The 20,815-nt window shown below is 44.5% G+C and overlaps 1 protein-coding gene across 7 annotated transcripts in view; it reads right to left on the minus strand.

Moving 5' to 3' along the window:
* Window positions 1–20,815, minus strand: part of LOC136318919 (platelet-activating factor acetylhydrolase-like) — a 102,529-nt gene that overhangs the window by 80,309 nt on the left and 1,405 nt on the right. For 4 of the 7 annotated variants that reach the window (XR_010728140.1, XM_066252058.1, XM_066252023.1 and 1 more), the window contains exon 2: window positions 932–1,074. Coding sequence is in view for 6 of the 7 variants with exons in the window: in XM_066252058.1 (XP_066108155.1) it covers window positions 932–1,040 (109 nt within the window). In the remaining variant the exon portion in view is untranslated. The remainder of the gene's footprint in view (window positions 1–931; window positions 1,075–20,815) is intronic. The other 3 variants (XM_066252039.1, XM_066252064.1, XM_066252072.1) reach the window with 1 other exon arrangement.

Genomic DNA, 20,815 nt, shown 5'->3' on the forward strand with positions numbered 1-20,815 from the left:
GAGATATTGTGCCATTTCCTATGCAAATGTAGATATAAGATGGAGTCCTACTCCTACTGACGCATTCATTTCCCCAACTATGAAGTAGGGAAAAATTGATCTACAAGGTGCTGGGTTATGAAAGGTCTTTTGTACACGCTCCAGCAATGAGTCACCCATCAAGCCTGAAAGACTAGATCCAGAGGCACCGTATCTATCCAGGTGCACAGGTCTGTGGGTACGGACATTATGACACCATTCAAAAGCCACCTACCTACACGGCTCACCTGAGGACACTAGCTAATGAACTTCACGCATCACAACCCCCTGGGATTAACAGGAACTCACAGAGCTCCAGAGGCGTTCTCTTTGCAACGAAGGTCCTTCTTAGGAATGGTAGATGTATCTGCCTGGAGATGGCTGTCCCCCTCTGTCCGCCCCTCCTGGGTTTGTCTGTGCCTTCCTCTCCTCTCCTTCCCTCCACCATTCCATCGAACATGCAGTCCCTTCTCTTCTGGGCTCCTTAGCACCTACACCTCCCTATCATTGGGTGGGAAAGATTGTTGCCCTCTGGATCTCCACACCCGAAACTGCCATCTTCATGCATCACTGGGACCAGGACTACACCTGTTGAGCACAATGCCATCAGCAGGTTTCGAGGCTCCTTCTGGGGGAGTGGGAGGAGGGAGAGGGTGGTGAGGGAATGAACTTCTCCATGGAGGCTGCAAGCCGAGCCTCCAGTCTGTCCAGTTCTGTCCTGCAGTCATCATATTTGAAGCAGATGGGAGCTTGGAACGAGGAGAAAGTGAGGCCCTCTCCCCTGCCCCAGGAGAACAGAAGGCCTCCATCAGCATCTGCCTCATGAAACTTGCTCAAAGGCCAATGTCTCCGACGTCTCTTTGAGTCTGGCAACAAGTCAGTTGCTCAAGCCTGGAATGAAGGTAACTCTTACCTGAAGGTTTAATATGGGCAACAGGACTGAGGTCTTGACAGTTCAAAGGTCGGGCCAGGGCGAGGCAGCTGCAGAGGCAGAAGAGCGCGTGCCATTTGGGCGACAGCATCTTGGGAGCTGATCAGTGGGTTCAGCTTAACCTACTTCAGGGCAGGTTGGTAAAAAGAAAATAAAAACATGCAATAAATAGGATTTAAATAGGTTGACATATCAGTGTTATTAGATACTAGTAACATGATTTTAGCTTCTATAAGGACATTTGGAAACATGGCATATGCATTTTCTGGGCTGGGATAGCTTCTAGCATGACAAAATCCTTGGTGATCTGTTTGTAGAGCATGAATAATGCTTGTAGACTGTTGTGTTAGGTTTTTAGCCACCCTTTCACTAACTTTGTAGCAGTCTTGTTCAATTATAAAGAAGAGCATCAACATGCAATGATTATAATCATCTATCATAATCATAATACTATCCACAGGCATGCCTAGCACATAGTAAACATTCAATAAGTTTTGGTGAATATTTCCATCATAACTATAGAATGGTTATATTGCTACAGTCATGGTTGTTTTTGGTGTTGACAATGTTATATTTTTGGTTATCTCTCTATTCCTACCACACTGAAACCTTCCCAAAGGCAGAGGTCAGGTCTTCCTTACTGTCCCCAGTGCCTGATAGAAGGCCTGTCATGCCATTGGTGTTGAATAAATGTTTGTGGAATCCATGAGTAAATGTCTGTGGTCCAACCGATAGGTCCAGGTTCATGGTACTTACAAAGGGTGTTACGACTGGGTTCATGTTAACATCTTATTAGCAAAAACTATCCCGTATCGTGCAGCACCTCTCCCCTTTAAAAGATTCCCTCAACGTGTTGGGGTGATAGAAACGATCCAAGCCATCGCCGTATCACACTTGACCTTTAGCAATAACCTCTGACAGCTCTCTCTGCTTTTACCCTCATCCCTATGAACACGTCACTCCTCTGCTCAAAACCCCCAGACGAGTTTACCACACGGAGCAGAAGCCACAGACCTAAAGTCACCGAGCAGGTCCCACAGTCTGTACTCACTGGACCCCAGCCCCGCTCGCATTCCCACTGCAACCACTGCTCTGCAGCAAATACATCAGGCACTCCCTGCCCACCACAGGGTCGTCACATGTCCCTTCTTCCGGGAAGGCCCTGTGGCCTGATCCTCCAGTGACTGGCTCCCTTGCCCCTAGGTTTTTGCTTCCACGTTTCTTTTTTTTTTTTTTTGTATTTTTCTGAAGCTGGAAACGGGGAGAGACAGTCAGACAGACTCCCGCATGCACCCGACCGGGATCCACCCGGCACGCCCACCAGGGGGGACGCTCTGCCCACCAGGGGGCGATGCTCTGCCCATCCTGGGCGTCACCATATTGCGACCAGAGCCACTCTAGCGCCTGGGGCAGAGGCCAAGGAGCCATCCCCAGCGCCCGGGCCATCTTTGCTCCAATGGAGCCTTGGCTGCGGGAGGGGAAGAGAGAGACAGAGAGGAAGGGGGGGGGGGTGGAGAAGCAAATGGGCGCTTCTCCTATGTGCCCTGGCGGGAATCGAACCCGGGTCCCCCGCAAGCCAGGCCGATGCTCTACCGCTGAGCCAACCAGCCAGGGCCGCTTCCACGTTTCTTTCTCCGTGAGACTTTCTTGATCAATTTACAATTACAATCCAACCTCCTTCTCCACAGCACTAGTTCCTGCCCTCCCCCCAGCCCCAGGCTTTCTTTATTTGTCTTTATAATGTTTATCACCAAGTGCTATGCTACTCTATACATTATTGTGAACTGGTTATCTGTCTCTATTGGAAAGTCAGATCTGTGACTGTAGGGAATTCTGACTGGTTCTCCCCCTGCTGTGTTAGCAGGACCTAGAAGAGCACTCGGCGCAGGGTAGGCACTGATACACTGCATGGTGAGTGAACACATTCTGAACCCTAGTAGTTTCTAACACACCTGGTTACTAGCACAAACTGAGCCAAGTTGAAGGATGCGTGTGAGTGTTGGTCCCACCCCACTGTTGACACCAATGGGGTACTAACTAGTTGGCATAGTTATTCTGCAGGAAGACAGAAACAGAGAGTGGTGGCACACATGATTAGTGCTCCTGAGTATCAACGTGCTCCCTGACACTTCCTGGCTTTCCTGCGGCTGGACACAGTCTTGGGGCTGATTTCTGACAGACGGGAGTTTGAATGGAAGTGGTCTAGGACAGTGGTCCCAAACCCCCAGGCTGCGGACTGGTACCGGTCCACGGGCCATTTGGTGCTGGTCCACAGAGAAAGAATAAATAACTTACGTTATTTCCGTTTTATTTATATTTAAGTCTGAACAATGTTTTATTTTTTTTTAAATGACCAGATTCCCTCTGTTACATCCGTCTAAGACTCACTCTTGACGCTTGTCTCAGTCACGTGATACATTTATCCATCCCACCTTAAAGGCCGGTCCGTGAAAATATTTTCTGACATTAATCCAGTCCGTGGCCCAAAAACGGTTGGGGACCACTGGTCTAGGACATGTACGAGTCTTCTTCATCCCTTCTTGTCCCTGATACAGCAAACTTAGAAGCCACATGTGGTTCTCAAGAGGGAGGAAGCCTGGCTTCCTGTCACTGAACAGGGAAGAGCCCCTGCTAATTCACAGGGTCTTTCAGGAGCAGGAAATAAATCTCTGTCGAGTGAAGCCACTGAAATCTCCATGTTACACTGTTACCGCATTATCGCAGCCCAGCCTGGCTTATTCTGACTGAGAGCTGGTCTGCCGCCATTCAGTCACCAGGTATTAATTAGCCGAGACTGCATACCCTCTGCTAAGTCAACAACGGTGGACATACTTGAGAATGTGACACAATCCCTGCTCTGTAAGAGCTGATACCAGGTTTTCTGAGATAAGACTAGTCCATTCAAAATGATATGGTGCAAATTCTCAGGGCAACAGGAGTCCAGAGGAAAGCCTTCAGAGGAGATAGGGCTGTAGCAAGGTCCGCTCTTATCACACGGGTTACAAAAATCTAGAGAGGAGGCTGGGAAAACTGTCACTGGAACTGTAAGCTCCTTGGGCTACTTGTAGAATGACTGTCCTTATTTTAGATATTATATATACGATCAGAAAAAGATTGCATAGTATGACTCTAAATTATAATTTTGGTTGTTATGTTTTATCTTGTTTAAGTATTACTTTTAATTTTATATATGATTATATATTATTTCAAATCATGGTAATGCTTGTTAATACATGATGACTTCAAAAATCCAAACATGGCAGAATAATGTAAATAAAAAATTGAATTGTCTCTTCAGTTAGATTATTTCTGTATGTATTTCTATTCTTGAATACTGCACTTACATGTAATATGCACACACACATACATACACATATATAAATGTACAGTTTAAAAATGTATTTATAAAATTTCATACTATATATTCCATATACATTTTTAATTTGATATTACATTGTAGATAACTTTTCATATGAATACATAGTGCTGGAATATGTCTTTTTATTTTAAAATGGCATGAATTGCTCCAGTAAAGTCTGTTTACTATTTGAATAATAAAACTGTTGACATCCGAAGGCTTCTTATGCCCCAAGCATTTTGCATAGTTTCTGGCACATTATCTTATTCAATCGTGACTAAAACAATCTGTGAGGGGATTTAATTATCCCCATTCTATTGAGGATATTCAGGCAAGGACAGTTTAATTAATTTGTCCTAATCAGATAACTAGCAGGTGCTGGAGGCAAAGCTTGAACCCAGAATGTCTCAGTCTCTGCTTTAACCACAACATACCAACTTTGTGTAGAATCAGTTCCTATTCAGTCAAAAACTATAACATTCCAAGTTAGTAAATAGAACAATACTTCCATGATGCTAAGGTGTTTGGGAACTTCTTGGATTGAGAAGATGACTCAACAAATAGTTAGAAATTGCCCTCCAAAGAGATGAGACTCTGTCTCATTGTTTTTGCTCTGATATGTGTTTGGAGCAACACGCTACAGAGCTGCACAGTACTGTGTATGATGAACCCAAGGAAATAGCTACTGATGTCTCAAGCACAGAGAAGTTGAACTAAAGTCAGGCTGTGTGCAGCCTGGCTTCCACCACCACCCTTCATTCCTGTTGTCACCACTTGGTTCTTCATCATAGTTAACATCATCCACAGAAAGTATTTATAGGGTCATGAGCAGAGAGCTTTAGAAAAGTCATCCCTGATGCTTACGGTCTATAATGGAATAGGGGAGTGTCTTTATCCCATTTGGAAAATTACTGGGGATGAAAACGAGAACAAAGGAAGGCAAAGTGCAATACATAAGGAGATGAACAGTGACTTTTTAGGGACAATTTCACTGACCCAAAGAAGGTTAGGTTGCCCACAGCCCCTTGCTAGTGATCACATCTCCCCTGACAATAACCCCAGGAAGAATTAAAGACAGCCAGTTGCTGGCAGGCCTTCCCAAGTCCTCCAAGCAGGACGGGGGTGCTCTGCTCTCCCCATGTTTCCCTGTGGCATTCATGACCATCATCTTTGGTCCTCCGAATGGAGCAGGACACAACGAAGGCCAGATGAAACAGCAGGCGAGAGCTCCCGTCCTGACCACACCCACGCTGCAAAGTGCTCTTGGGGGACCTTTGAATGTACTGATCCCTGAGCCCCACCTCAGGCCTACTGTTTCCGAACCTCCAGGAGGCAGGTCTGGCCATCTGCTTTTCAGCTTCCTAACAGTTTTGACAGGGCCAGTCCCAGGGTGTAGTGTTTAGAAACTACTGCAATGGAACAACATACACTAATTGTTGAGAGTTTTTCATCATCCTATCACACGTGCTATCTTTGCTCATCCTCTCAATCACTTAATGACTGGCTGACTCATTCATTCATTCAGTTGTTTCCCTTTACTGGATTTTAAGAGGGCCTATGTGTCAGTCACTATGTTTGGACTAGAAATATACAGTGTGTCCGTAAAGTCATGGTGCACTCTTGACCGGTCATAGGAAAGCAACAAAAGACGATAGAAATGTGAAATCTGCACCAAATAAAAGGAAAACCCTCCCAGTTTCTGTAGGATGATGTGGCAGCATGTGCGCATGCGCAGATGATGACGTAACACTGCGTATACAGCGGAGCAGCCCCCGGCCGTGCCAGTCGAGATGTGGACAGTACAGAGGAAAGTTCAGTGTGTTCTGTGGCTCACTAAATTCGAATCCATGACCAAAGTGCAACGTGAATATCGGTGCGTTTATAACGAAGCGCCATCACATAGGAATAACATTACTTGGTGGGATAAGCAGTTGAAGGAAACTGGCAGTTTGGTGGAGAAACCCCGTTCTGGTAGGCCATCAGTCAGTGACGAGTCTGTCGAGGCTATACGGGATAGCTACCTAAGGAGCCCTAAAAAATCTGTGTGTGAGCCCACATCGAACTGCACTGAATAGGTATGAAACTGGGAGAGTTTTCCTTTTATTTGGTGCAGATTTCACATTTCTATCGTCTTTTGTTGCTTTCCTGTGACTGGTCAAAAGTGCACCATGACTTTACGGACACACTGTATATATATTTGGCATGCTTAGAGTATTTTATTTAATTAAAAAAATTTAGCCTGACCTGTGGTGGCACAGTGGATAAAGCGTTGACCTGGAATGCTGAGGTCACCAGTTCAAAATCCTGGGCTTGCCTGGTCAAGGCACATAAGGGAGTTGATGCTTCCTGCTCCTTCTCTCTCTCTCTCTCTCTCTCTCTCTCTCTCTCTCTCACACACACACACACACACTCTAACTCTCCTAAAATGAATAAATAAATTTAAAAAAATTTTTTTCAGTTACAGTTGACATACAATATTATATTAGTTTCAGGTATATAACACAATGGTTACACATTTACATAAAGGACGCGATCACCCCGAAAAGTCTAGTACACGCCGACACCGTACACAGTTGTTACCACGTCATTGGCTGTGTTCCCTGTGCTGTACTTTACCTCCCCGGGACTGTTCTGTAACTACCACTCTGTATTTCTCTATCCTTTCACCATCCACCCATCTGGCAAACATCAGTTTGTTCTCTGTATCTACAAGTTTCTTTCTCTTCTGTTTGTTCACTTAATTTGTTTTTGGGATTTCACATATAAATGAAATCACGGTATTTGTCTTTCCTTGTCTGAGTTATTCAAAATAGAGGTGATTATTGTCTTCAGAATCCCTCAGGAAAGAGACTTTTGAATAACCATAATGAAAACCATAACAGATCATTTATAAGCCTTAGTAAACATGAAGGTCTAGTGGGCATAAAAGAACGGAAGCAAACCTGAGCACCCCCATTTTTCAGTTTGGGGACTGAAGATCAATGAAGCACAGGAAGGCCTACTGACTTGCCAGGGTCACACACTGGGCCTCTGTGTGGGCAGGACCATGGCGGGTCTTCCTCCTTCCATCCCAGTGTACTGAGCGAGAGAAGCACCCAGACTGGGTCCCTCCCCTCTCTCCACCTTCCCAGCACCTCAAAATGCTTTGCCTCCCCCCACTGCCTCTGGGGTGCTTTGTGGATGGAAAGGAATGCCAGGACTGTCCCCAGCTGATAGCAAGACAGCTGTGCCAAAGCAGTGGACAACCATCACCAAAGTGTCCCTGAGGTCAGGCAGGGAGGTCCACTATTGGCCGGCTCCTCGGGAGCACGGAAGGAGGGGACACCTCCCTCCTCACTGAGCAGAGGCCCCCCTGTCCGGGCAGTCAGGGGCCTGTCGCAGAGCAGAAGGCTGCCTCCTCTCTGCCAGCAGCCTGCTGTCCAGGCCTCCACTCAGCCGCTTCCTGCCTCTCCTGCAATGAATGCTCTGTTGCTGGCATTGCTTCAGCCAGTAGCCTGTGAGCTCCTGCAGGGCAGGGATGGGTCTCAGGTGCCTTCTCATTACTACTGCTTAAGAAAGGGCTCAGCATATAACAAGCTAGTAAATGCTTCTTGAAGGAGGGTAAAGGATCCTGTCTTCTTTTTGGTGAGGGCTATCAGGTTTCCCAGAAACCCATTTCCAGATGATTCCACTCCAAGCTGTGACTTCTCAGTATGCCACCGGGGAGGGTGGTGGTCCAGTGCCTGCGCTTTAGTGCCTGGAGCCCAAAGCTTGGTTCTGAATGCCAGCCTTGCCACCAGCCCTGTGACCTTCTGAAACTACGGAAATGTTCTGTGCCTTATTTCCTGACCTGCAAAGTGAGGCAGAGTGAGAGTGATATCACCCAGGGCTAAATGATAAATATATGCAGAAGTGTGTTGCATGTAGTTAAATATAAACAGTAGCATATACTCGTCTTGCATTCCTAGCCTCACACATTGCTTATTGGTAAGTAGTTGCTCAATACATGTTAACAAATAAAAGTAAGGTGTCAATCAAGATGGTGAGATAGAAACAGAAAGACTTTTTCTTTGCCCACTGAAGGCACTTGTTCATTGCCTGCTTTGTCCTTGGTGGCTCTCCTGAATAGATCTGATGGGTTTCACTTCAGGCCTTCTCTTCCTTAACCATTAAGCACTAAATTAGCACTTTGCCTGCATTCCCTGGGGGACTTGGTGTTCACTGCCCTTCCCTCTTCAGGCTGTTAGTGTCCTGGTAGTGCTGGGGGCATGCCTCCTGGTTTACCCCCAGGGCCTGCTGCTCTGCAACTCACCCAAGCTCCTTGCCCCAGTCTACCCTAGGCTGCCAAGCTCCTTCCTCTGAGCTCACAAGCCTTTCCTCAGTGACTCTCAGACAAGAGCCTGCTCTTTTTCTAAGTGAGAGGAGGGGAGACAGTGAGACAGACCCCAGCATGCACCCCGACTGGAATTCATCCATTCTTTTAATCAAGGTCTCTTGTAGGTATCAAGGCCCAGAAAATTCACTCTAAAGCAAAGAATCACATGCTATCGGGGAGAAATGTTGTGAAGAAAAGAGGGCTTTGAATGTCCTCCAAGTCAGATTCCAGGAGCAGGAACGTGTGACAAGCTTCAGGCCCAGTGAGGGTGTGCTCTGTCATCAATGCAGAGTGTAAATGACTCAGAGTGCGGCTTGAGGAGTAGCTGCTGTGTCTGAGGGGGGAGGGGGCAGGTAACAGACAACACAGGGTGGCTGGAGAGGGAGGGAGGGCTTCAGAGTAGATAGCTCTGTTCTCGGAATGCTGCCTGTCCTCATAATCTCAAACCAAAACGTGGCGACAGTTCTGAAAGAAATTTCTAACTTTGGGAACCACTGGCCTAGTGCCAAGGACAGTTCTGAACGAGAAGTCCTTCTGAAACTAAATTACTGATGCTATGGCAAAGGCTAGAGAAGTTATCAGACTTAGATGTCAGCCTTTTGAGTACATTTTGAGCATTTTTTTCTATCAGTTTGACATTTTCTAAAAACTCAAGTGAGAACTCCTTGGACCAGGAAGGGGACTTGATGAAGCATGCTTCTGGAAGAATCAATAAAATCTCCTGATTTACATATCGCAGGCATCTGAGGAGAGACCCAGGGACTGCTTCCAGTGCCTTGACTTGTTGATTTTGGTTTGGCTTTGCCTTAATACCATCAGAAACTTTTAAAGATAAGCAAAGAAGCATTTTGACAGCAACTCAGACCTTCTGAATCCAAACCTTGGTTGCTGGTTTAGTTCAGTTGTTGGAGAAGACAGACCTTGTTGTCTCCGAGGGGACAGACCTCCTTCTTGTCGACCCTCAGGCTGGACCCGGTCCCCTGTCTGCCTCCCCTCACATTTCTGCCCAAAGGCACGTGCGTTCTGCTCGCCTTCCTCACGGCAGAAGCTGCCAACAGACGGGACCTTGAGAGAGCTCCGTGTTGTTGGGACCATCTGGACAGTCTGTGGGAGGGAACCCAGTGAAGGCCGCTTCGGAAACTTTTAGATTCTTGTGGGCGGGGGCTGAAACCTAATCATTTTGTGGCTGTCCAAGACAAACCTCGTATGTCAGCGCCCTGCTTATCAAACTGCCACCTGCCACCTGCCACCCGGAGTGGGCGGCCTCGCTCTTGGGTCTCCTCCCGCCCTCTGCCAGTGTGGGGCCCAGGTTCAGATTCTACCTGGGAAGCTGCTGACGATGCAAACTAACAGAAAATTTAAGAGGGGATAGGAGGGTATGAGATGGGTACTAAACCTACCAGGGCAGTCACTTTGTAAGTTATATAAATATCTAGGAAAATATATAAGTGTACACCTGAAATGAATACAGGATTGGGCAAAAGTACATTTACAGTTGTTAACATGGAAAATAATATAAGTAAATAATAATACAATAAACTTGTTTTACAAACTCACAATGGTAAACCTACATACTTTTGCTCTACCTCGTGTAAGATTGTATTTCAACTGTAGTTGAAAAATAAAATATTCAATCAATAAATAAATACAAACAAATATAAAGGTGATCAGGGATAAATAACTTTTTTATTGACCACCTACTATGTGCAGGCACGGTCTAGCTACGTGCTTTATGTAATGTCTAGATGTCACAGTAAGGAATAGAGTGGAGCAGGTATTATTACCTTCATTTACAGTTAGAAACACTGAAGTTTTGAAAGATAGGCTGACTCCTGGCAACTGACAGGTGTCAAAGGCCTGATCCACAATCCCAGCCCTCTGGGGTAAATGAGAAAACCCAGCAGTTGGTATGCTCTTATTTTTATTTAAATATATACATTTATACACAAATAGGATTAAAAAATATATAGATGAATGTAAAACCAGAATGTTCTCAGTGGTTATTATTTAAATGGTAAGATTATAGGTTATTTTATTTTTTACTGTACTACATTCAGACTCTGCTATTATTTTCTTTTATTTAGAAATTAAATTTAATGGTGTGACAATGGCCCATAAGAACACACAGGTTTCAGATCAACATTATATTTTTTATATTTTAACAGCTACTTTTAAAATTTGTCAATAAAGAACATGAGTCACTTCAGTTGGTAAAAAGGAAAAGAAACAAAACGCTAGCTCTTTTCCTGGACAACGAAATGTAAACAGATGGCTCCGTGTCAGAAAAAGCGAGATCCTGAGATATGGCAGGTCCACTTCTGGACCAATGCTGGACCTGAGGATGGGCGTGGGAGAGAGGGTGTCAGGCATCCCGCACTCACCCTGCGTCTCATTCTGCAACTAATCTCGTGGGGCTCTTCTGCTCTGACGCCCTTGCTAGTTTCAGAGCCAGAAGCATCTGCCCCTTCCCACAATGACCACAGCAATGTTTGTTCCTCTCTTAGGGCGCTTACTTTTTTGCACAATACATTCTCCCACAACAGCCTGTACGCCAGCCTATACATCTGATGACATATCCATCCAGTCCAGCATTTACGAAGCACCATCCATGTGCCACGTAGCGGGTGCTGAATGTATTGCTGGATTCTACAATAAGCACACTCAGCCCCACGTAGGGAAACAGGGAAGCCCGGCTCCAAAGCGGTGGGAACAGTTCAGTCTCAATGAATTTACTTAGAAATACTTCAACCACAAACTCTGGAAATGAACTAGTCTAATCAATATATATGAGCGTTTTATGTTGGCCTAGTGTGGACTTGATCTTGAATTACACATAGAGCATGGGCATACTGCAGTATTTGTAGCACCTGTACCTTCTAAAGGTCTTAATTCTGGTTGGGCGAACTACCGAGGAGGCACGGACAGAGGCTCCGGTTTTATTTAATGGCATCTGGAGTTCGAGATGATTTGACAGATGTGACTTTAATGCGAGCACAAAGAATGATCAATTCCAGGGTGGATGGTGCTGGCAGGCATGGAAAACCTTTCTAGACGGTCACACTGGAGGTGACTCTCAAAGGAGGAGGAGCATTAGCTGACTGAGTTGCCCTAATGGGAAGAAGAAGGAAGACATTTCACACAAAGGAACGTGGTCTGGAGCCTCAGGCTGTTCGCTGAACCAGGGATGCGCCCAGTCTGTATTTCCGCTAGACTTGTGCCCTGGTGACTTCACTGCGGCCCCTTGCTCCACTCCTTAGTGCACCTCTGCCCATGACGTTCAAGTCCTCTGCCCTAAATCACCCACACCCACTCTCCTCCACCCTGTTCTCCTCTTTCTGGGGATCTGAAATCAACCTCCTCAGAGGAGAACAGAGAATACCCGAACTACATTCCCTCCGGAAGTCCCTCTCTTTGCCTTCAATTCAGTTTTGGATCACAGGTTACCCTGTGTCTTTATAACCATCTCCAGTCCCCAGGTCTTCAGCTTCACTCACCCTTCCTCAGTCCAGGGGAACATTAGCTTCCCCGGGTGCCTCCTCAGCGCCCATAAACCCCGTTCACTCCACATTATTACTCTGCAATTAATACATGGGTTGCATTTTAAGATTTAAAATATTTTTCTATTTTCTTTCCCCAAATAGATTGAAGCTGCTCCTGAAAAAGATCCAATATTTTAGATTTCTCACCATTCTACGCTGTACCTGCCGGCCCTTGACAATCCATTCGTCTGGTTTCAGATTCATTTCTCCAGCTCTATTTCTTACATACTCTGCTTTCTTGTCTTGTGTGATTTCATTATAAGTAACTACCAATCCTCTATGCAAGTATTATACACTTTAGGGGACTATGACCCAACATTTCCCATGTCACGAAAATGAACACAGTGCTTTTCACTTTTCTGAACAAAGGACTACTAAGTATGGCCACAAGTCTCTGTCTTCCCTCGACACTGGAGTCTTTCACCCTCAGATGGTCACTGAGATCTCTGTGAGAATGACCACAAAGGATACTGCATCTGATCACCAGCAATAATTCATAAGAAGTCTTTTAACTCTCAATGTTCCTTTTCCATAGAAAAGTGCCTTTTATTTAACTGAGGGATATGAGTCAGCTAGAAATGTATTTATATTTGAGAACTAAGACCCTGAAATGCCTAACATTTATTTTGGACATTTAATACTGGAGAATCCAAGGTGACCACAAGAAAACCATTAATATAGCAATCTTCATTAACATAATGGATGAAAACCCATTATCGCCATAACCAGCCTATAAAAAATTCTCTAACTGGCCTGACCTGTGGTGGCGCAGTGGGATAAAGCGTCAATCTGGAACACTGAGGTCGCCAGTTCAAAACCCTGGACTTGCCTGGTTAAGGCATATATGGGAAGTTGATGCTTCCTGTTCCTCCTCCTTCTCTCTCTCTCTCTCCTCTTTGAAAATTGAATAAATAAAGTCTTTAAAAAAAAAAATTCTCTAACTGGCCACACAGAGCAGTAATTGGTAACCCAAAGTCCAGAACACAGGACTCACCTATTCTCTTTCTGTCATTTAAAAAAAAAATTTTAATTCCAGTTTATATTCAATATTATTTTGTATTAGTTTCAGGAATACAGCAAGTTGGTAGTGTTTATGTTTAATATTTAGTAAAATGTTACACAGAGTTTTAAGAGAATTATCCACAATCCCAGATACATGAAAGAAAAGGAAGAGAAAGAGACAAGAAAAGCAAGAACCAAAATAAAGAAATAACAAATATTTACAAAGTTTATCTTCTTTAGAGAGTTTTGTATAGTTAAAAACTAAAGGAATTGTTTATCCTCCTTTCTACGTTTCTCTTCCAAAACTTTAAATCAGTGAGAATATCTACTCTTTAAAAAATGACAATTTTTAAATCATAAAGCCTGAAAATCATTTTCTTCGTCTTTGGCTCCTTGACCACTAGATAAAAAATCATCATGGCAGATCAACAAGACCTTTAAATGAGAGCTCAGAGAACACATTCTATTTCAATCCATTTAAAAGTAGGTACCTTTTGCCTTCCTTCTGTGGACTTCGTATCTACCAATAAACCAGTTTCCTATTTGTGCTCTTTAAATCTCAGCTGAGATCTCCATCCATACTACCACGACCTCTGCTCATCCTGTTGTCCCCATTAGTCTGTCACTGGGAAATCCTCATCAGGCCTCCGTTCCCTTTTGAAATAAATGATGAACCAAGACAGTTGCTAAAATGTCCATTCTCAAGTCCAGAATTTCTGTCAAGAGCTAATAATACAATGTCCTGAACTCCGTCCAGGCAACTCATTAGGGTGTGTGCCTCCACTCCTCTGTTCTTGGTAAAGGGAAGGAAAACGCTCTTGCTCAAGGATCAGTGCTTTCTGTCAAATTCTTCTTGATTAACTTCTGGAATGGGAGTATATGGTAGAATAATGACACTACTCCTCATCCCCACCCCCCACGAAAAGGTCAACATCCTAAACCCCAGTACCTGTGAATATGTTAGGTTACATGGCAAGGGGAAACTAAACTTGCTAATTAGTTGAATTTAGGGAGATTATCCTGGAATAGCCTTGATCAGGCAGGAGTAGGTTTTCCCAAACCCCAGTACTGATACAGCTTGGTTGATGCAAACTCTACATATTGTTGTTTTGTGCTGTCTTTGTGACTCAAGGTTGAATCAAAAGCCTGCAAACTGCAAATTTGCTTTCAGTTGACTTGGAGCAAAAAGGTTCCTTTGTATCTAACAACATTCATCTGTGTCTCGTTTATTTTACCTTCAGTTTTAGACCAGGGAACATTAGTCTTTCATTGTGGGTATAAAGCAAGGTCCATTTTAGTGTAGTTGAAGAGAATGCGTATTTAGTTCTACCATTTCTGTTTACTATATTTTGCTTTTTATTCAACATCTAAATGCAATTGTTTTTAAAACCTTAGGGTGGCTTTGTTCCAGCATGTCAATTACAAAGAACTAAGGTTTCACTACTGGTGTCTAGCCATTTCCTCTCCCACTAAGTGAGAGTTCTTTCCCCTCTGAAATAAGTTTTAGAAAATCCTAAAAGAGGTGTTGGTTTATGTCTTAATACTGGTAAACAGCAACTTTGGCACTGGATTTACTTGATTGCATTAAAATTGCATTGCTACAGAGATAGAAAAAAATTGTGAAAAATGACACTAGTCTCATGCTGAGTACAAATAACAGTTAAGAGCATGTGAAGATAGGATCATTTGTGATGTTACTTGTAAAAAAAAGTATGTATAAATATCTTTTGAAGTGTTGAAAAGAAAATAGTACTTCATATTTTTTTTTTTTGTATTTTTCTGAAGCTGGAAACGGGGAGGCAGTCAGACAGACTCCCGCATGCGCCCAACCTGGATCTACCCGGCACGCCCACCAGGAGGCGATGCTTTGCCCACCAGGGGGCGATGCTCTGTTGTGACCAGAGCCATTCTAGCACCTGAGGCAGAGGCCATGGAGCCATCCCCAGTGCCCGGGCCATCTTTGCTCCAATGGAGCCTTGGCTGCGGGAGGGGAAGAGAGAGACAGAGAGGAAGGAGAGGGGGAGGAGTGGAGAAGCAGATGGGCGCTTCTTCTGTGTGCCCTGGCCAGGAATCGAACCTGGGACTCCTGCACACCAGGCCGACGCTCTACCACTGAGCCAACCGGCCAGGGCACTTCATATTCTTATATCACTTTTCATAAGTGTTGATTATATTCTTGTTTCTTTTTCTATGTTCTGTTTTGTAGCCTTTAGAAGTGTTTCAAATATATCTGAATATATAAGAATAAATGCCCTACATGTTGTGATGTTGAATAATATATAAAACTGTGTGCATATATTAAATACTGTCTGTTGAAAAAGAAATCACAAAGGTCCTTAAAATGGAAGAGTCAATAGAAGAGGAAGTCAGTGATGAGATTTGAGAAATACTCAATCTACAAGTCTTGGTTTTGAAGATAAAAAAAATGGGACTGTAAACCAAAGAACATAATATGGGTGGTCTCTGGAATCTAGAAAAGGTAAGGAGACAAAAATCTCCCTTAGAGCCTCCAGAGAGAAATACAGCCCTGAGTCACCTGGGTTTGAGCCCAGTGAGGCCATTTCAGACATGTGACCCACAGAACCCTGGAACTGTAAATCTGTGTTGCTTTCAGCCAATAAACTTGTGTTAAGTTATTAGAGCAACAGAAAACTAACAGAGAGCCTGGAAAGTGACAGAAGGAGATGGAGACCAAATAAGAGACCAATTTACTTTCATCTAAAGTCAAAGAACGTGATTTTAAGCATCTTACAATTGACTGAATACCAACCCGAATGACTACGAACAGAGCATCTCTGCTTTGGATATTTGAAAATGGGATGACGGAAGGAGATTGTCAATCTTTCAGCCCTGATTTCTAAACAATGTATCATTACTCCTTTTCTTATTGTAGCATCTTTTGTTATTTTATGTGTTCCATATTCACTGTGTAAAAATTAAAAAATTACAGAAAGCTGTAACTCTGAGAGTCCAAGTTTTTATAACTTCATACTCATTCTCTCTCCTAATCAGAAGCAGTTTCGTATTGTGGAAACTCCTGCTCATAATTAGATGTAAATGACCTCAGACATTTTTCTATAACAATATTTTTTTAAAGCAACTATCTTATCCTTGCTTGATAAGGAAACACTACTTGATTCTGAAACAGGCAATAGGGAGGCAGATGCCAGGTCAATACAAGGAAGAGCCTTTTGATAATCAGATCATTCGCGAGGGATACCTCCCCATGGAGAGAGAGTGCTCTGGTCCCCTGCCAGGCGTGCTGAAAAAGGGATGGGCGCATGCGTTGGGCTGGATTCTGAGGTTCGATCTTTACTGAAGAAATAGGATTCCTTTTAAAAGCATCAACAAAAATGTCCCTTATTTGATACTTTTAACATTGAAGCTAAGGAAGAGAAACAACACCTACTCTCTTATAATAATATTATTTTCTCTCTACCGTATGAGCTAACAAAATCAAAATTTAGTCTGGACATTGTCTCAGAGGCAAAGCCTTTCAGTGACTTCTGCAAAAGTGTCTTAATGCCTCTAATCTTGGGAAGCAGACATAATTCTTGTGAAATCCTTTCACAACCTAGAAAAGTGATGAAGATTGAGAAAAAAAAATAGGAAGTAGCTCCCTATTGAGGAAGTATCAATAGTTTAACAAAAAAGCCATTTACAAGTACAAGCACTTAACCATTGCAATTAAAATAAAATTGATGCATTCTACTCATCAGCATCCAGTCTGCAAATGTCCCGATGTCTGGTGCCCTGCCCAGCTTCAAGGCCATAGACGATAAGGAATTTCTAAGATCACTGAGTGGTTTGATGCCATACTTGGAGGCACACTGGGACCTTCCACACCAGTTCGATGACATCTTATGGAACTGTGGGGGCTTTAGGGGCTTTAATAAGTGAAAGTGTAGTCAAGGAAACAATAACTCAACAATAACTAGACTGGTTGAGGGAACAAGGCAGCAAATCACCTGAGGAGCGATTGAAGGAACCAGGGATGTGACTGGGGGCTTGAAGAGGGGGGGTCCAGATAGTACATGACAGTTACAGATTCATAAAAAAGGGACCTGTTCTACTTGGATCCAGATTGCAGAACGTGGTCAGAAGGAGCTCTACAACAAGTACCATCTTCTGTAACAGTCAGCCAGGCAACTTCTATGAGTTAACCACCATCTGCGTAACAGAAAAACCAGTGGTGGGGACTGTGACAAATGGGAGCATCTAACAGGAGTCACAACACTCTTCAACTGATTGTTATCATGTAGTAATGACAGCTGCATGTTACAAAATCCTATAGTACATTTTTTTGCAGAAAAGCTAGGAAACTATATGTGTATGTAAAATCTACTGATCTATAAAGGGTAGCAGCTAATTCAACATTTCAAAACAAATAACTCAAACAGAATAGGTCAGCGGCCTCCAGGAAGAACTTGAACCTCTTCCTTCAAAATGCCCCAACCACCCACAATCCTAAGAACCTGGATGGTCAAGAAAGCAGAAAAGAAACCGTACAGATCTTGGAATTACTGTTACATTTTCTCTATAATTTGATTCACCAGACTGGCCACTCGACATGGAAATTCAGACGCACCGACTGATAAATAATGAATGAGGTCTGGCAAGTGATGACCCCGAGAGACCAGTGAGTGAGTCGCTCAGCGCCAACCTTCCCCGCACACTGTGGGATTGAGGAAGGGCCTCCATTCGCTTGTCAACAGAACATCTGGTGACTTGCATGTCAGAATGAGGCAGGAACAGAGAAAGAGGGTTGCTTCACTGTGGCAGTTAGTGGCCCTGTTGCTGACATCATCTCTCCCCTAGTTGGTAAACAACACTGAAGCTCTTCTCTGGGCCTCTACAATCTAGTCAGTGATCAACTAGGGAACATTCCAGAGCTTCTTCTGAGAGCGAATGCTTCACTGAGGGAGGGAAACAGTCCAATTCAACTCTGGTTCACAGCCCTCTCCAGAAAGCCTGTTGTTCCACATACAGGTGTTCAATTATCGGAAGATCTTCTCCCAGCGGAGATCTGTGCACAGCCCTATCCGGAACAAAGGTGACGCTGCTAATGCTTTTCTGCATTTTTTCCAACTCCCAGCTTCAAATACTCTATTTGGATTTTACCTGATCACTTTGAACCTCAAACATTAGCCGGCTCTCAGTTTGGCATTTATATCACGGCATTCTATGATGCTGTGTTCTACAGGTAGCTCTCAGTTAACGGTTCCCAACACTCTGAACAGAGCAGAACATTATCTTTAATGTATAACAAGTTATATTTATTAAACAAATAAGATAAAAATACATTAAAATGTATTATTAAAATTGTAGGAATGATGAACCAGGAATTCAAAGTAACACAATATTAGCAAATCATGTCACTAGCTTATTTGTTTTTATTAGATGGAGCTGTGCCACCACATTAGGTAGATGGGAAAACGAGAGAGAAACATCAGCTTCCCACTCTACCTCCAAAAATAGCTTCTGTCCACCTGCTGCTTCCACCCTGCACCAGACTGCTTCCAATAAACCAGAGCTGGTCTCCTCTCCTCTCCTCTTCCGCCCCTTCATCCATTCCTCACACAGCACCCAGTGCTGCCTCTGAAAACACAAAACTACCTTGTCCCGCCTCTGCTTCTGGTTTTTATTGCACTTGAGGCCCAGAAGGCTAATCTCAGCCTAGGGGGCTGTGCATGACCTGGTCCCGGGACCTCAATTTCACCTGTTTCTCCCCCTGCCCACACCTACTGCCAGCCACACTGCCTTCCACTGTGCATGTAACTCTCTGAGCTTGTTCCCAGGATTGTACACTTGTGGATCCATCCACCGGAACTGTCTGCTCATCTTCTGGGGGCTAATTTGGAGCCATCTCTCAGAAATCCCATCTCTTCAAAACCCAACCCAAAAAGCAGGGCCCTCTTCCACCTGTCTCTCTCTCTCTCTCTCTCTCTCTCTCTCTCTCTCTCACACACACACACACACACACACACACACACACACGACACAATACTCTACCACAGCACTCTTGTTTTCTTCAAAACATATAGTACTCTCTGAATTTGTTATTCATCCCTCAATTCTAGAATGTGAACTTCACGAGAACGGAGCCCTGTCTTAATCACTCTGCTCTACACTCAGTTCCTGGCCCATAGTAGGTGCTTAAAAATTTTTCTTAAAATCAGTGAAGAACTGAACAAAGCTTGTACTAGGAATCAACCAGCCACTTAATCCAATCAGTATCTATTCGTATACAAGATTTTTCTTTTCAGATTTTTCTTTCTCCTGAACTGCTAAGTTTGGTTCTTACAAGAAACAATAAGCTTATATATAACTGCTTCTATTAGTGCGTTCTATCTGTAAAATGGAGGCAGGTGGCAGTGAGGGTACCTGACAGGTGCTGGCTTCACAGACAAGGGCAGCCAGAATCCACTGCCCTCCCTTTCTAACCAAAAAGCTGCCACAGGATTCCAGAACAAGATGGCTTGAGCTCCATGTTTCCCCTTCAGTTTCTCATCACTCGATACCTTCTCTTCAATGCTTCCCTTTTATGGAAACTTCATAATGTCTCAAGAGGTCAGTGAGGCCAATTATCATGGGTGTTAAAAAGAAATCAGGCTTAGGATGAAACCAATGCATAAATAACCTGATGACCACCTTCCTTTGCAGGAAACATCCATGCTGGGGGTATCAGGGAAAGGGATTCAGACAGATGCCGAAGCTCCAGCTCACTCTCCCAGGTCCCAGTCCAGGAGCAAGGTACCCAGTCAGCACTTTCCTTGTGCTCTGTGCCCAGAGCCTCCAAGAGGATGGGACACTGTGTGAGTTCCCAAGTCTGACTGGGAGAGGGATTGTGTATTCCTCGCCACCAGTAGGCACAGGGCACAGACATTAGACGGAGAGGAACCACCTGCCCGAACTTGTTTGCAGGGAAACCATCAGGGTGCTGGGCAAACCCTTTCACACTCAGAAGGGATTTCTCAGCTGTGAGAGCCAGATTTACATCCCTCAGCACTCCGCTGCTCCCTCACTCCCAGTAGCTCTAGGACACTGACAGCCTGGGTGACAGTCTGTGGTGACAGACTAGTATCAGCCTTGAGGACAAAGGGCCCGTTTCAGTGAAGAGCATGGCCACACTGTGCACAGCAGCATGCTTCACAAACTCCCGGGGAAGGGAGAGAGCCCTCTACGCCCAGGGGCAGTGAGTGGAAGCCTGAGGCATGCCTCACAAACTCTTGGGGAAGGGAGGGAGCCCTCTACGCCCAGGGGCAGTGAGTGGAAGCCTGAGGACTGGGAAAGGCCAAGCCCAAGGTCTCCCCCCCCCCCCAGAGCCACCAGCAAGCCCTCCGTGAGGAAACCTGTCAGGTGCAGGCAGCTCTCCAGTACCCGGTGGTGCCCAGAAGGCCACCTCCTTCTTATAGATCAGGACAATGCTTAAGGCCCTGACTTCAATGTGAACCCAAGATTCGGTCCTGAGTCCTTTGGGATTGTCAGCACTTTAAAGGACACACTTTCCAGCCCTTACTCCCAGACCAGTCTCCCAGCTCAGCATTCTCATTTGGGCCAAAGGCAATTGGTGCAAGACTGATATGTTAACCCAAGTCCCTCCGGAACCTGAA

This window comes from Saccopteryx bilineata, chromosome 1 (assembly GCF_036850765.1).
Source record: "Saccopteryx bilineata isolate mSacBil1 chromosome 1, mSacBil1_pri_phased_curated, whole genome shotgun sequence".
NCBI classification, from domain to species: domain Eukaryota; kingdom Metazoa; phylum Chordata; class Mammalia; order Chiroptera; family Emballonuridae; genus Saccopteryx; species Saccopteryx bilineata.